Source organism: Taeniopygia guttata, chromosome 11 (genome assembly GCF_048771995.1).
Source record: "Taeniopygia guttata chromosome 11, bTaeGut7.mat, whole genome shotgun sequence".
In the NCBI taxonomy this organism is placed as follows: domain Eukaryota; kingdom Metazoa; phylum Chordata; class Aves; order Passeriformes; family Estrildidae; genus Taeniopygia; species Taeniopygia guttata.
Window position 1 is genome coordinate 12615517 of NC_133036.1, and position 17180 is coordinate 12632696.

General features: G+C 38.6%; 1 protein-coding gene across 1 annotated transcript in view; it reads right to left on the minus strand.

Annotated features, from left to right (window-relative positions):
• TENT4B (terminal nucleotidyltransferase 4B) overlaps positions 1-17180 on the minus strand; it is a 37044-nt gene that overhangs the window by 11996 nt on the left and 7868 nt on the right. The window contains exon 2 of the mRNA XM_030282233.4: positions 4841-4964. Coding sequence (XP_030138093.1) covers positions 4841-4964 — 124 coding nt within the window. The remainder of the gene's footprint in view (positions 1-4840; positions 4965-17180) is intronic.

The window sequence follows — 17180 nt, forward strand, 5'->3', positions numbered from 1 at the left end:
TGACTAGTTTTACTCATAAAACACTAATAACTTTGACTTTTATAATAAACATTGCTTTGCAATGTAAAAATTGTTCCCATGACCAAATTTGTCAAAAACCCAGAATCCAAGATTTTGAACTGCTTAATGATGACAGAACATTTAAGAAAAACAGTATCAGTTTAGCTTGCTTTTTGTTTTCACATCTCTAAGTACCTCTCAGTATTTAAGCATTTTCAAATTACATGTATTTCCATTGCTTTGCATACTTAAAAAAAAAATCAATTCTGTCATGCCCCATTTTTTTTCTGCATTACAAAGCAAGTAGCACAGCTCTATTTCTGCTTAAACAACAAATGGAAGGTGCATAAAGCTTCAGATCCCACAGAATTACTTTATTATGCTGGATTTCTACTAGCACTGGAGGTGTAAATCATCAGGTTTCCCCTGTAAGCTGTCCAAAACCACACTCTCATTACTTAGCCAAGCCTTGCAGGGAGGTTGGACTTGTGCTGAGTCTCAAGGGGAGGCTGGGGAGACTTCAAAGTAAAAAATATCTACACATTTGGGCTAATTTTCAGCCATTCTTCTGATGTGCTTCCTGGAGCCACCTTATACAGACTTGAGTATTCTGCTTCAATGAGTCTCATACACCAGCTTGACTGCCACCTATTTGTATGTCCAGTGACCCACTTTTTATGTTTTTCCCCTTCAGGATAAGAAAAAAGGAGAGACAGGAAAAGATGATATTTTGCAAGTGCCTTAATACTTTAGCAGACTAAGAAGCAGTTTGAGTGCTTTGTCCTGATTATTTTTTATCACTTCACTCCTCTTGGCCCCTCACCCCACACCCAATAAAAAGTACATACACAATTTAATACTGAATGTTCACAGCTTCTCAAACTGGCAAAGACTGTGAGAGGTACCAAAGCATGAACATCAATATTGCAGAAAAGCATAAAGGCATCACAAAGCTAAAAACGTAATAATAATAATTATCACTATGTTTATCCAGGGTAGTAATAAAAGTATCCTCTATGAAACTGGGTTCAGTCAAACCAGGATTCATCCAGGCACCAAAACTACCAGAAAAATGCTTTTGCACAATGAAACAGCCACTGATGGGTTCAGAAAAAACTAAATGTGCTTTCACATTATCAAACAAAATAGTGTGTTCAGCTGAACAGCAAAGAGAGCCTTTACTGAATAAACAACCCTGGAAGTATTCATAAACTTACTGATACAACATATATGACCTTTACCAAAAGGAATGAGACAACATCTGCTCTTGTACAATAATTTGGAGTATGAGAAACACTGAGCTATTAAAAAAGAAACTCACACCCACACTTCAACCACTCTCTCACAAAAACTGGAAAGACAAAAGAGGAAGAGTGGAGAAATCAGAACACAAATTTTCAAGGATTTTGATTTATTATCAATTTGGAATTTAAATTTTTGAAGTACTGTAGCCATGCATGCATTGAAAGCATCCTAAAACAGAACACTATTATGGCTTGAGACATGAGCATTAGTTTTTGTGGTGTGCCAATGCTGCTGATCATGTTTTTATTGCTTGTGGACAGAGATATGTATTTGCACTCATAAGATAACTTCAGGCTTCACAGTAGTGTAATGATCCTACTCCACTACATTATTGTTACTGTTTATCCCACATTTCTGTGAACTTCTTCATATTAAATTCCAGAGATCCTGAAGGAGCTTTAATTACAGTATGTATCCAAATACATGCTCACTAAGCACAACAGAACTTGGAAACACACAAATGCATGGCAAATTTCTGGTACCAAAATCCCTCTGTCAAAACAACAAAAATCCACCCACAGTCAATTTAATTTCTCTTTCTTCTACATCTTTCAGTAGAATTTATCTATGTGGTCACATGGACATGAAGCTGAGAATATAATAACAAATGTATCCTAAATTAGACTGCGTAAGTATTTATTTGTTTAATAGCCAAATTTTCCTACTGAACTGGTCAAAAATCTTTGTCTTACAAAGTTTTCATTTAAATGTTTTGGGTTGTTTGGTTTCAGCATAATTAAAGTGTTTCTTATGGTCAGAGCCCTGCATATGCCAAGAACAGCTCTCACTTACTAGGAATGTTTCCTTCTAAGCACATTCCCTTGAGTAAAAGAGCAAATGACACAATTGCTAACTTCTATAAATAAAGTAACAGTTTAGGATACCTAGTTTTACCCCCCCCCCCCCCCCCCCCAAAACCCCATCTGCTTTTTCAGCCTTTGTCTAAGTGGAACAGGGGAGAGGAAAAAGATGTGCTCAGACACATTCCACATGTACATTCTCTGTATATTTAAATTCATGAAGCCTTATTTTTATTTTCTTAATATCTAATTTTTATGTGTTTATATATTTTTTATGTCTTACCTACGTGCTTAGTGAGAGACTACAAGCTAAATGTGTATGTTTAACTTCCAAGTTTATTTAAACTTGTTTGGCTGTATCGACAACTCAAAATGAACAGGTTAAACATTAACTCATCACTTTACACTACAGCTAGAGCTGAGGACATTGGACCAGGTAACACTCCACCTTCTCAGAGCATGTACTCAAAACCTGAATCTTAGAAGCAGCTAAACCAACACAGATTGTCAAAAGGTTAGTGATTAACTCAAAGGACGGAAAAATTACAAGAGACTGTCCAAGTCGAACACAGTTGAGTTCAGCAGTTCAGTTCCCAAGCTGATCTGGCAAAATACATTTTAGAAAAGTAACACCACAGTAATGCTGTTGTCACCATTCAGTTCCCTTCTAGCCTCCAGAAAACGGAAGGACATACAAAAGGAGAATTCTTCCTCAACATAACAACTGCAGACAAAATGCAGTTGGGCTTTGAAGAACAGTTACTGACTTGAGAAAAAGGAACTGGCACGCTCTCACTCTCCAACATTTTCAAGCACAGTGGAGAAAGACAGTCCTGGCAGATTTAACTGGCACTAACTGAGAAGTGAACTTTGGTTTTTCAACTACACAGCGTGTGCTTCCTCTCAGTCACGTTACAGCTAAGCCCAGTGGTCAGCTGACACTTGTGGTAGGACTTGTAATTTGCTTCCCCTCCTTAAATACCTGGTGGCTACAGAAAACTTTCAGCAGCTTAAAGAAGGACTATTTTCTCAAGGATGCAAAGTTATACACACACACATATGTATATTATATATGTATGTAGAAAGTTAATATAAAAGACTTTTACAGATCAAGCCTGTCCCACAGAGTACCTCTGGAAGCAGTATGCTCTTGTGCCCCATTCATAGTGCTAGTGGTAACAAAGAGAGATCCCCCGGTAATAAATCCATTCACCCCATTAGACTAGTTATATTTGAAGCACACAAACTTGCCAAGGAAATTGTAACATCTCTAGACTGAAGCCATCAGTGGTTTTGGTGAAATCCTCTCCTCCAAGGCACTGTCAGGGTGTGGCACCCACACTGCTCCCTACCCTACTGCCTGTCAGACAATACTCCTGCTCTTGATTAGGGTCCACCTGACTGTTTCACTGTGCAACACCTGCGGCACACGCTACTCTCTTACACAGTTCCCATGGAAAGGTTACTGTGTTTGCTCAAAGAGAAAATTGCCAGATACGTGGGGTACTGACTCAAACACCTCCCTCCAGCTGTGCAAAGGCAGCGATCACCGAGTGGAGAGCGCTCCTTCCACACGATACTCTGATACATCATCCACAACAATAACCACTTGGAAAATGCGAGTATATTTTACACACAAACCCACACATTCACATACACAGAGCTTCTACAGAATTCACATTCTTCATATTCTGCCTATTTCTAAAAAGACATTCCAAAAAACAGGTTAATAAGATTTGAAATGAACAGTGGATTTAAGTCACTCATGTCAAAACACTGTCTTTTACTGGGGCAGGATCAAAGAACATTCCTTATACTAGAGATTCTGCTGTCTGAATCTGGTTTGCTATTCTGGCTAACAAGCCCTTATTTTCAGCTATTGTTATCTACAAATAGATGGCTACAGCTAGAAATTTACATTCTGGAAATGAACACAGTATTAGTAGAAGAATATAATTAAACTAGATTCAATTATGCCAGAAGCTCAACTGTGTCCCCATAAAACCATACTGATTTATAAATGCAACTTCTCTGTCTTCTTTTTAATCTAACCTTTATCAAAAAAAAAAAAAAAAAAACCAAAAAAACCCCACAAAACAAAACCCAAAAAAACCCCAAAAAACCACACCTATGCATAGGGGAAATTATTGTTTTGACTGTGTGTGTACTAGCAAAAACCCATCTTCAGTGGAAAGAGGCATTACACAGCTCAGCACACAGATCTACAGATTTGTTTCTTCCTAAACACAGACTCCTGAGTTTTTTCGAATTTGTAAAATATAACAGTTTAGTATAACTGCCCAATAAAAATACCATGGTCTATGTAACGTGACATTGCGGGTACACCACCTTAACAGATTTATTCAAGATCACAGGTCTTACAACAAAAAGCTGTACTACTACAGATAGAAGTTTCAGAAGCTTTTTTTAAACACAACATGTATGATAGTTCCCATTCATCTTATCAAATAAATATTCATGAGACTGAATATTGCCATACCTTATGCCTTTTTACTGACTACAGAGGGACTAACTTGTCTTTGATCCTATGTGCGATAGAAAACTTTACCCCCTATTATTTGAGTAAGAAAGATGACCCCTCTCATTTCAACAGAAGTCTTTTTATGTTTAACATGGAAAAATGAACTGCATTTTTAATATTCAATACTCCATAAAGTAAATAGGTACAAAATGTTGTTTTTACATATTAACAAATAAAACATTGTCCTACTCACATCTGCATTAGGCCAGAGCTCTTTGATAACATTTTCTATTCTGTTCACCACTTCCATCCGCATTGTCTCTTCTTCAGGTCTGGGAGACATATACTTATAAAAGTCAATGATTTCTTCATGAAGACTAAGAAAGAAATAAAAAAAGAGAGAACAAAGAGTCAGAAAAAACCCCATATGCAAATGAAATAGCAGTATTCTAACAAAAAATATTTTAAGTTCCTAGTTCCCAATTTCATTAAGGGGCAATTTTAGAGCAACATGCAATTAAAAAAAAAATCCACATTCACAACACTTTGTAGCATTTATTTCCACATTAGCTTCTTATGCCAACAGGTCAATATTGCACTTGATTTGCTAAAAAGCATGGAAGCAAATCTAAATCCAAGTGCCTTCAATTCACATTGAAAGTCACACTCTATTTTAATGCCAGCATAACACAGAAATGGTTCAGTCTTCAACCACGAACGCAGCTTGTAGCTCTGAGTACACACTTCACAAAAACACTCCTAGTCAGCCCCTTGGCACCAGGCAGGGAGTTTCAGGCAGCAGTCTGTATTCAGTACCACACTTGCAAAAGTTGACAGTAATTGTGCCAGTACTAGAGCTCGAAAAACTGCTTCTTTTACTGCTTATAGAAGTCACATAAACTAAAAATGTACTCTCCCCCCATAACCCCAGGAAATATGTAGTACACATGCAGCAGCAGTTGCTCAGAGAATAAGTGACTGACAGACAGTTAAACCCATATATAATTTACCATATTACATGTGCTTTTCACTGTCAGTAAGTTATGTTTAGCTAGCCTGTAATGAGAGCTGAAATATAAATGTCCTCATACAGTGATACAAATTTCTGTGCTTCTGTAGTACCAGAAGCACATCATCAACTTGACTAATAATGTAATTCCAGCCACAGAGTAACTAAATTAATTTCATTTGTTTCCTGAAATGACCATTATAGTAATAGCTAGTTATCTTTTAAGAATGTATTGTTTCTAGTTACCAAGTACAACTGCATCTTTCATTAAAGCTCTGAGGGACCACCAGAAGAGAGCAATTTATTAAGACCAGGCCCTTAGCTGAGATGGGGAATCTAATACTTCCCTACTGCACACACACTTAAATAAATCAAATGTTAATAACTGGAAGCCATATACAGGTGTCAACAACACTGATTAAACTATCTGACAGTTGTGTTTAACAGAGTCAGAGCAGGCAAAGAACTCAAACCTGTGTTAAGTTCTTCCAATATTGCAGTGTTATGAACCACACAACCTTCTCTCCCTCCATCCCCCAAGTCAGGGGAACAGTCACAAAAGCCTGGCAGCTTGGGGTGGCCATTGCCATTACTCTCTATATAGATAAAGCTAAGATAAAGACTCCCCTGACAGAGGACATCTCTTACCTCCTCCCACAGCTGCTTTCTTGCTTTTCCTTGGAAGCTTATATCCTGGAGTTAATGTGCACATTCCAAACCACCACTTACAACTTACACCACACTGACTACTCTGCCTTCAGCTTCTCAGCCAGTTCTATTCTTCACTGCTATTCCATGTGTTGGCATTTAAACTTTCTCACAGTTATCTTCCCAGTGTAAGTACTGGATTCAGGTGAGAAGTAGGTGATAAAGGACAAGTTGAGCACTCCAATTACCAAGTTCACTCTGTCCTCACTGCCAGTCACTTGTACTGAATCGCTAATTTAGTTTCCACATGCTTGACCATTAATCTAGCTTTCAAAACCAAAAGCAACAAGGAAAATGGGCAAACCCTCAATAATTAAACTCCTGAAAATAGAAATTATTTTTCAACTGTAATTCAGTGAACCAGCTTACAGGAAGACCTGGGAGTCAGGTCTGTCTTTAGAGGCTAAGCAATGGGGAACTGATCAAGAAACAGCCCCATTTCTCCCTCTGCTCCTCTGGACCAGCTGGAGCAGACTGGTTACATCCACAAGGCAGACAAAACACTGCTCTGGGGCAGCGTTTTCAGCAAGGACTGATTGCCCACATGCACTGAAGCCACGAAGAGCAACACCATACTGTGTGAGAGGACTGAGACATGCTGGGATGATACCAAGGGAGTATCCCTGGGGAGAAATTCATGCATGGCACAGCACAAATCCATACTGTCCACCATTAGTGGGCCCAGCTGCTCCTGGGCTCACGCTTTATGGGAGTTAATTGTTGCCTCATCTCATCAGAGAACTTTGAAAGAACAAGGCAATCAGAAAAGAGGTCCCTAAAGTGCACAGAGAGCCAAGCCATACACACACTGCAGTTCTCAGGGCACTGGTCTTTATTAACTCCACTGACACTCTGAATCCAGATAATTTTATCAACTGCTGCATTCTTTAGAAGCACATAAAATAATTATGTGTTGTCAGAACCAGATGTATTTCTTTTTCTAAACATAAATAACAGATGTCTGCATTTCTTTGAATGGGATCCTTCTTATTCTGAGGTAGCCATGAAAAGCTCAGTGGTAAAACAAAAAAATTAAGCTACCTGCAAACACACAAACCCCCACACACAGAATGTTAGTAAACACTGCACACGTAGAAAATAATGAAATCTGAACTTTTTCAATGACAGAAGAAAGGCTTAAAGACTACTAGAGAGAGTTCTCATCAGCACTCCACTTGGAAATAGCACAGACATATCTGTGTTTCATCTGCTGCAAGACTCCTGCTGACAGGACCTCCTGTGCTGCACAGAGTCGTGGTGTGCAGAAGGCAGAAGCTACAGGGGCTCACAACTACACCTGGATCCGTATTTCCCTGCCCAACAACAGGCTGCTGCCAAGAAGTAAGGGAATGATTAATTAAAGCCAAGACAAACAGAAGTAGGCACACGTGGATTTCAGAACAGTACAACATGACTTAGAGGTGTGACTCCAATTAATGTGGAGTTAACTCATGCTGTATTGAAAATTAAAACTCAAGGTTATTCACTGTCTTAATCAACATTTATTGTAGTTATTGTTTCAAAACAATGTGTTAGGATTAATGGAGTCTGTTTACAGAAATCTCTAGTGAAATTTTCTATATTTAGCCAAAATGAAGATCAAAGAGACTGAGATATTCTTTTTGGCATCATAACAGTATTTCATTATTTATTTAATACTATTACATTCATCAGCAATTTCAGATTAAAGTCCTTAAAAGGAGACTTGTTATAGAAGGAAATTACACTGTAATAAACCTGATTTCGCTATTGAAATATATTTCATTTGGCTTTATAGTTATACCGAAGCATATTTGAAGCATACTTAGGATGCAAGGAGAGAATTCTCTGCCATGCATAAGAGCATTAGTTTACCATTTTTGTTACAGCAAACAGAGTAAACAAGTGGATCTTTGAACTGTACTTAAGAAAATCTTAACATATGGGGAAAAGTAAAATAAAAAGCTTTCTGACACTTTCTCTAAACAGGTTTTAAAACAAAGTTCTACCTGCATCACACCTGTTTTCAAGTCTGGTAAGCTGATTCCATCAGAATTTCACAGTGAGAACAGAATTATAGAGAAGCCGCTCCATTTAATTTCATGTCCCACTGAAAGGGACAGTGATGCATCATTAAAAAATAAACTATGGCTGCAAAAGTTGTAATCACAAGAATGACTTCCCATGGTAACATCACTGAATAGCCCCATGAGGAGCACAAGACTGTGAGACTCAAGTCTCTTAGGTGAAAAGTCACAGCTTTTGTGAGGAACAAATACTATGGAACATAGTGCATTACATTACTTTCTTAGATCACACTTATTTTATTTTGCAGCACAACTTGTGGGCTCTAAATGTAAAACTCAGGAATCTCAAACTCCTTTACATAAGATGTTGTTCTGGAGTATGAATCTCGCTGCATGTCTGGCAATCAATTAAAAAATAATCATGTACAAACAAAATATCATTTCTGTTTGATATGCAGAGCACACAGATAATGTGGCTTAGCACATACACTTGATGTGTGCACTTCAGCTACCTGACACCTAAACCAGCACAAGACTCTCCTGCTGCAAGTCCAGAACTGAAACCAACAGTGACACTGGGAGGGACATCACACTATGAAACACAACTGGAGATACTACAAGTGTCACTTCTCTGCACTCAGATCTGGATGCAAAATAAATGAGCAGCCCACTATCCTCACAGATTTTGGCAGCTTGGAAGAAGCCAGCCTGACTGAACCAGTGCCCAGGGCTTGACAGCCACACCAGTGGCTGAGTGGGACCATTCCCTCAACCCCACTGTCCCAAGCAGCTGAGCAGCAGAACCCAGCCCTGCTGAAATAGATCCAAGTCCTGCTAAAGCTGTGTCCAGTCCTGCTAAAGCAGAGCCCAGTCCTGCTAAAGCTGTGTCCAGTCCTGCTAAAGCAGAGCCCAGTCCTGCTAAAGCTGTGTCCAGTCCTGCTAAAGCAGAGCAGCCAGCAAGCTCAAAATCATTCTGACCTGTTTTGCTTAATCACAGGAAAGCAGTTAAGTGTTGCTTTGTATATCAACACACTGTATTATACTGATCAGAATAACTGGTTGTATTTTTAAAAAATTCCTGCTTTGGTCATTCTGGAATTGTGCTATACTTCCACTCTCCTCTGGCTCTTCTTTATTCTTCATTTCACAGGAGAAATTACTCAGGCATGCATGTTCTAATTTCTCTCATCAGGGCGTTACCCACAGCTTCTGCTCCAACTGTTCAAAATTCTGCTCATCTATCTCAAAGAGTCTCTCTGCCTTGGGCTTATATATTCCTTTGCACACAAAAGGCTACTTGCAACGTCACTGAAGATAATTTAAAACAGTGGATATCAACTATACTAGTCTAGTGCTCATGCACTATAGTTTGGTTTCTGAAGGAAGTTTCATTTGCAGAACGATGAAAATCCAAATTATTTAGAAACTGTGGATGGTGGGCTGAAGCAAACAATGAACATACTGGTGACTTTCATCTTCCCAAACTCTATGCTTTAAGAGTTTAAGGGATATTTGCAACACAGTCCTGCAGCACTAAATGACTGTTGCATTTGTATCTGAGTTTTCTTTGGATAAATAATTCCTAAAGGACAGTGTTTAATTGCCCCTATCATTTAAAGTCTCCTCTGGAATAAAAAAAAAATAAATAAATAAAATTGAAGGAAGCAAGGAGAATTACTGTAGAATTTCAGAATTATGATTGTCTTTGGAGAGGAATGTGAAGGAAGAACCTGAGGCATTTTAGCCACTGAAAGCATCAATACTTAAGAATCCAAACTGCATCCATCCCTTCACTCCCAAAAGGAAAGCTAGCTTTGCACAGGAGAGAGAAAAACTTCAGTTTGCAGCCTCCAAAGGTATTTTACTAAGAAAAATATGGTACTGGTAAATTCTGCCAAAAGTTTGTAAGTTTCCCAAACTAAACAAAGTTTTACCTCTACTATTCAAGACCTACTTGGTTCTCAAATAGTTTTGAACAACAATTGTACTAAGACAAAGACACAGACAGCCCAATCCTTACTCTCCGCCTCACAATTGTATTAGGGAATTCAACACCTTCCTAAATTAACCTTCAATTTTCACACTGATTTCCCATAAGCTTAATAAAATATTTTCTAGATTACTATTATCATCTACATGTGTTGAATAATGAAGTAGCAACAACAGCAGACACTGTAAAGATCACAAATTATTTTCCCACCTACAAAATTGGGCAAAACCAAGCATTAGAGTCCTGAAGGGAACTGTAAACATGAGGCATCTGCTGAGGTCCTTTTCCTACCACCTGGGCCTCTATAGCAGACAAATCCTTTTAATATTTGCTGGCTTAAGCTACTGAAAAAAAACCACTTAACTGCATTTGCAGGTGATTTAATAGGCACTTAAGTTTCATGGTGACTGACACATCAGTCCTCATAAGAAAATAAAATTATGTATAATAAAGGAAACAATCTTCAAAAGCCTCAGAGACTTTGACTATCAATTTTTATATCCTTAGCTACTGGAGCATATTCATATATTATAGGTCACATAATAACTGTATTTTGAGACACATATGTCCTATGGGAGCTTTAAAATCAAACATCCCAAAACATGTCCATAATAGTAACTTGACAAAACCAGGAAAGCTTAAGGAACTGAGTTCCTTTTTTTCTTCAGTTCTACCATCTGAATTACAGCTTCACAGACCATCTATTCACAGTTTACCTAAAAACAGACATGCAGAAAAAACAGGTATTCCACTGCATAAGGTTGCTAAACATCACAAAAAGTCAGGATATCTACTGTATAAACAGTTTCTTAAGGTGCAAATGGAGAATTTTCCTTTGCAGACAGGTAGGCAATGAGATTTATACCTGTCCCTTCGATTTTGGCACAAGTGTTTGTCACCAGTGCCTGGCCTCCCAGTCACAGGGTCTGTCATAACAGCATTACACAAACCAACCTAATCCATGCAGGCAAACTTAGCCAAGCTCAATCCCACCACCTTTATCAGTTCAGGTAAAGCAGCCACTTCTCAGAGCTGTGGGGAGCCCGAGGAGGAGCCCTCACCCCTGAGCCCCCCAAGATGGCAAAGGGTGAAAAGATGGAAGCAGAACTTCAACGGGCATAGCTACACCCAAAAAAGCACCTCTGGCAACCACCTCTGGGTAGCTTTCAGGGTTCACCCAAGAACAGCTCACCCTTTCTAACTAACATTTGCTGTCTGCTGAGAAATTCACAGAACTGCCTTTTATGAACAAGGGAGAGCAAAATCTCCACAAATATGTAAATTATTTAGGAACTCGGATCCTGTTTTCAGGACTAAAGTCTTTTGGAATTCATCTGATCATGCAGATACTGAGTTTTGAAAACATGGAGATAGTTTGTTCACTTCCACCAGTTATGGTGGACTGATTATATACATGTCTTCAAATGCTCTGGGGAAAAAAAACCCACTAAATTTACACTACTAGATCTACACTTTCTATCCTGTGCAAATACTTGAAAGCCTATTTTTTCCTCCCAATCAACACCCACTGCCCCCAAATCCCTCAAATTAATGTTGTTTTTTTACCTATGTTCTGTATTTTACATTAACTTATGGGTTTTAACTGCATCATAAAAGGCACTAAAATAGCACTGCTCTATAGAACAGACATTAAAACACTGGACAAAGAAGAAATGTAGACCGTTCTTTTTAATTATTTACACTGGTATCTCTATCTTTCCAGTTTTTTAGTTATTTTATAGCTTAGTTATATATAGCTTTGTTTCAATCAGCATGAGTGCTCTCATCTTTAAAGTGATTTGAACTACTTCTAACTAAAATTTCCAAGCATATTCTTTAGTCAAGAAGTAATGTACCAGACTCTTTTCCTACCAAGGTAAAAGTGAGCATTTTTTGTCTGCTTATAAATTTCATTGTGTGCTTTGCCATCCTTAAGTACACTTGAATGTACTAGAATTCTTCCTACAGAAATTTGTCTTTCAAGAGGGGGAAAAATCCTACTGAACTTTAATTATAAATCAGATGCTTGAATTAGTCCTACCACTAATTGATTTGAAGTGTAACTCGGCAACTAATCTACTGGCTTCTAAATCCATGCAATATGCATTCTCAGTCTTGCTCTTTATTTTTATAGCATTTCCAGCAAAAACATCAAATGCCAACTGGAAAGGCTGTTTTGAGAAATACCCTTACCTCCCACTGCCCTTTTTTTTTTTTTTTCAATCACACTGTACATAAAAACAATCTAGCTGAATCACTGCATGTGTGGGAATAACTTTCTATTTCTTCCCTGGAAAGCATCTACATATCATCCCTCCTTCCCATCTCTGTAAGCAAGTGCTGTGAGAGTCTGCTGCTTCTCTTCCCTCAGGTGATGGAAGATGCATTTTGCTAAAAGAGGAGTGAAAAGAAAAGAGGGGAACTGTTACCTCAACTGATCTGAAAGAAAAAGCACTTACAAAACAAAAAGATGAAGCAGGAGAAAAAGGTTTTGTGCAGGAAAAAAAAAGTGGGAAGAGCAGCAATGGGAAGAAGCTGATTTACTTCATAATGACAAAAAGTTCAACCCTAGCAATATCTAATTATCTAACATTCTAACACCTAATTCTATCATCTCCTATAAAATACAATCAGACTGTTTTTCTTTAGCTCACTTGCAAAACAGTGTAAGTCTGCTGGATACAGACTATGCTGTTTGCAAATGCATCATTTAAAATACAGATACATATTTTTTCAAAGCCTAAAAGTGCAACTATTAGCATGCACCTTGTACATTCTGGAATTATAGGTTCTGGTAAATTTCCAAACATTTAAAACCACAGAGAAGTTGAAAGCATCTTTTTCCTACAGTGGGGAATTAGGATTTCCTCAGCCTTCCAATTCCCTTTGCTTAAGAAAGCACTCAGAAAGACCAAACAACAGTTTATAAGCTTGCTTTAAAACAAGAGCTTAACAAGTAACTATCAGCATCAACAGCAGTTCAATTAACATTAATTAGCTAAAGTTTCCCAGTAAAACAGCAACATTTGGGTTTGTTTTAGAGCTGTAACAAAAGCTCCAGCTACTAAATTACCGTAACACACAGACAGCTCTGACCCCCTCTAAACCAGCACAACAGGTAGGAGCACGGAGTTTTGAAACAAATAAATGTCTATTACATCAGTTCTGCAAATTACCCCAGTGGCGTTACCATTACACCAAACCAGAAGGAAACAGCAGGTCAGGTAATCTGCCTTTCTATCAGTCTTCATAAAGCCAGGCAGCACAGATCTTGATACAGCTCAAGTATATTGCTTCTATTTTGTTAGTGTAGTAAATATTATCACATAAACAAACAATCTGTGACCTTCTGATAACTGGCACCACATGCTATCTGGGCAGAGGTGAGACTAACACACTCCCAGCACACTGATGAGTACTGCTGGAGGATAAGAGGCTGGGGAAAAAAACCTCCACTTGAAAACCCTGATGAGAGCAAAAAACCTGCAGCACAGACCTTTGCCACCACAAGCACAGCAGCAGGTCAGCCAAAAGGAAGCCTGGCAAGCCTTGCAGAGGGTTTTCTCACACAGAACAGAGTGGAGAAAACTCTCCTTCCACACATACAGTGGGTTCTGCCTGGCAAATATTCTTGTTTATGACTTAATAAATTATTTGATTTGAAAGATTAGCTAAATGAAAGAATGAAGAGCAATGTAATTATTAACTCCTGTCTCCTTCCATCAGAGTAGATTCACACTCTCAAATGTCCACTCCAAACAAGCCCACAGCAGTCCCTAAGAAGGAAGGGACACTAGCAGGATGCCAGGCTCACCCTGCTCACCTGGAAGCCAAGACAAGAGGCAGTGTGAGCTGGGGGCTCCTGGCCACACTTGGCCGCACAGATCAGCTACGCACCCCGCACGCTCTGCTCGCTCCAGAAACCCTCTGCACGCCCATCTGTGCAGCAAACCTGCTTGGTAACTGCTCAGCAGGCAGGGAACCAAGAACAGAATTAAACTCTCAACACCTCTCCTTCAGGAACATGAGATCAAACTGAAAATAATTTAATAAAAAAATATTAAGTCCAGTAATTAGCCACAGTTGCAGTTCGTTAATAACTTCTCAGCTCCAGAATAAGAACATTTTCAAATTAAATCTGAAGTGCCAGTATGCCATCTGGAAAGTCAATGCAGACTCCTAAGCCTTTCCAGAATCTCCTTATATTCACAGTCTTTTGGATGGTGGGGTTTTTTTAGGTTTTTGGGTTTTTGGGGTTTTTTTTAAGAGGAATGATTTTTGTACAGCATTTTGGAATATCTGTCAGAAAACTACTGATACAAAAATAAGAAGAAAATACTAGAAAATACTGCACTGAAATACTTCTCATGAGTCCAAAATGTTAAAATAACAATCCATACTGAAAGATGACTTAGTAAAGATTTCACACAGCTATCTCAATTGCTCGGTTTTGCTTGGACATGAAGACAGAAGAATCAGCACATGATGGAAAAAGGGGGACTTTTAATGCTCTGACTCAGAACTAGTATCACAAAGGTGGCTACTGGAACCCACTCCAGGATGGGGCATCCCTCACTTTGCACACCTGCTCACACCATCCACGTGCACATTGACACATTTGTGCACAGTCTTCCAACAGAAGCAACAAATGTAGAGTGAAAGGCTGTGCAGAGCTCTCAGAAACATCCTCAAGATTCCAAGTCACTTGCTGGAAACAGTCTCTAAAAATAATTTAAGATGATGAAGAAGTGTGCTGTGTACCCAAAAAAAGAGTAGACAATGCAGCAGTGACCAGTTGTAAGAGAGGTGTAAGAGGGTTGCTGTGAGCTCCACGAAGTGCAGAATCAATAGCAACTGAAAGAGCACATTTCAGCATGCCTGAAGCAGGTTTGCTTCAGAGGAGCAAAGGCTGAAGTGAACTATTCCAGCATACAATGTTCAGTGACTTGCTGCCTTCAGGCAAATACTACACTGCACAAAAAACAAGGGAGGAAGTTTGTTAATACAGTTATTCTCTTCTTTACTCCTAGGTACTTCTCTGCCAGGAGCTGACACTGTTACTTGCTGCCATTGAAACTTTATATTTTACCAACTGTATTATGCCCTGTCACATTTGTCCAGGTTGTAACAACAGCAGTTTCAGAAGATCACTGGTTAGTTCAAATTTAAATAGAAAACAATGCACATTATGTACAAAGTAATTACAAGAGAGCAAAAGAAGCAAGACTGTACCGTCCTTTCTGCCTCATCTCAAAAACTATCCCATAAGAAGTAATCTAACAGTTTGATGAGGCAAACTTCTCTTCCACCTGATGCTGAAAGCAGATGTAAAGAAGCTGCTTATCTCAATAACAAACTAGTTCTTCAAGGCAAAAATCTACGTGAAAATTTTCTCATGTGAGTACCTGCCAAGTATGACTACTACAGTAGTCATTCCCCACAGATGAATGATTTTAAGATACTGATTCTGAAGCACAACCAGAAGGCTGAGTATATAAAAGATCCTCAAGCATATGAGTTGAATCACCCAACTGGAGAGTGTGACAGAACAAAGCGAAGATTAAATAAAATTAACCTTAGGACCTAATTTTTCAGCCAGACTCAGTACTGTGACCTAAGACTGTGATCTGCAATCATGACCATTTTTCAGATCAAGACAGTTCCTTCATCACACTGTCTTTAACTCAATGCTTTAACTGGCAACTGTGGAAAGCTTGCCAGCCAGGAGTGCCTCTGAATACATAAGAGATAAAGCCAGATGCAAGGCACAAGTCCTTCACACCACTTTCAGAAACGATATGCATATTTCAGATTATAGTAAAAAATCTTACTGAGGGATAAGGAGGAGGAATGCAAATGCAAAGAAAGGAGTATACTTTTTATAACAACCCTGTTGAAATGAAACAAACAAAAAAAACCACCTCAAAACCAGAACAAAAACCACTTGCTTTTTGTAGCACACAGGAAAATATAGCTGTTCCTGAAGTAACATAGGAAGTGAACAGCTCTAAAATTAACAGTGAGAATTAAGAAAGCTTAAGAAAGTAAGTTATCACACTTCCTCAGTCTAGCTTAAACACAGCATCAAGAGGTCAGGCAGGGTCAACAAGATTTGATTAAGGACTCCCTGTCTTCAGACTATACACACTGACTCATAACAGAAAGATCATCACCTCAGTCATCACTCAAACTACAGCACAATATTGCTGCATGCTGTATTTCAGAGGGCATTTAAAGAAAGGCTTATCTATACTTAATATCTGTGACAGGTTAATGCAAGTTCTTTCAGGTGTTGCTGCATCCATAAACAAAGTAATTGTAAGAAATCACATGATACTTTCAATAGGTGTACTTAAATGTAACCGAAAGTAAATCTACACTCAGTGAAGGTGATGAGCCAATGTTGTTACTCATCTATACACCTCTCACTTATCATAGAATACTACCCTCATTTCCCTGATTTGAAGTTCTAGAGGATTTTAATATTTTAGTTTGTCCCTTGTTATATTATATTACTTGCAGAATCACAATACTATTTCCTCTACTCTGTCTAAACATTTTCAGTAGTGTTGGCTACTTCTCCAGTAAGGGATCACACTGACAAGACAGTAGAGTGGGGGTGAACGAACACTGACTTTGATTTTATGTCTCTGCTACCATTTTAAGTAAAAATACTAAAAAAATGCAATGCAAAACAAAAAATTGCACAATGCATGCAATACAGTACGGTGATGCAAAATATCACACCATAAAGCCTTTTCAAGCAATTGTAGCAACACTGTGCCTCTTTCACTGAACACCACTTTTGAGTAACTCAGAGGTAGATGTCATACCATGGAGGATGTTATGAGACCCTCAGAGAGGCTGATCTGGAATGAGG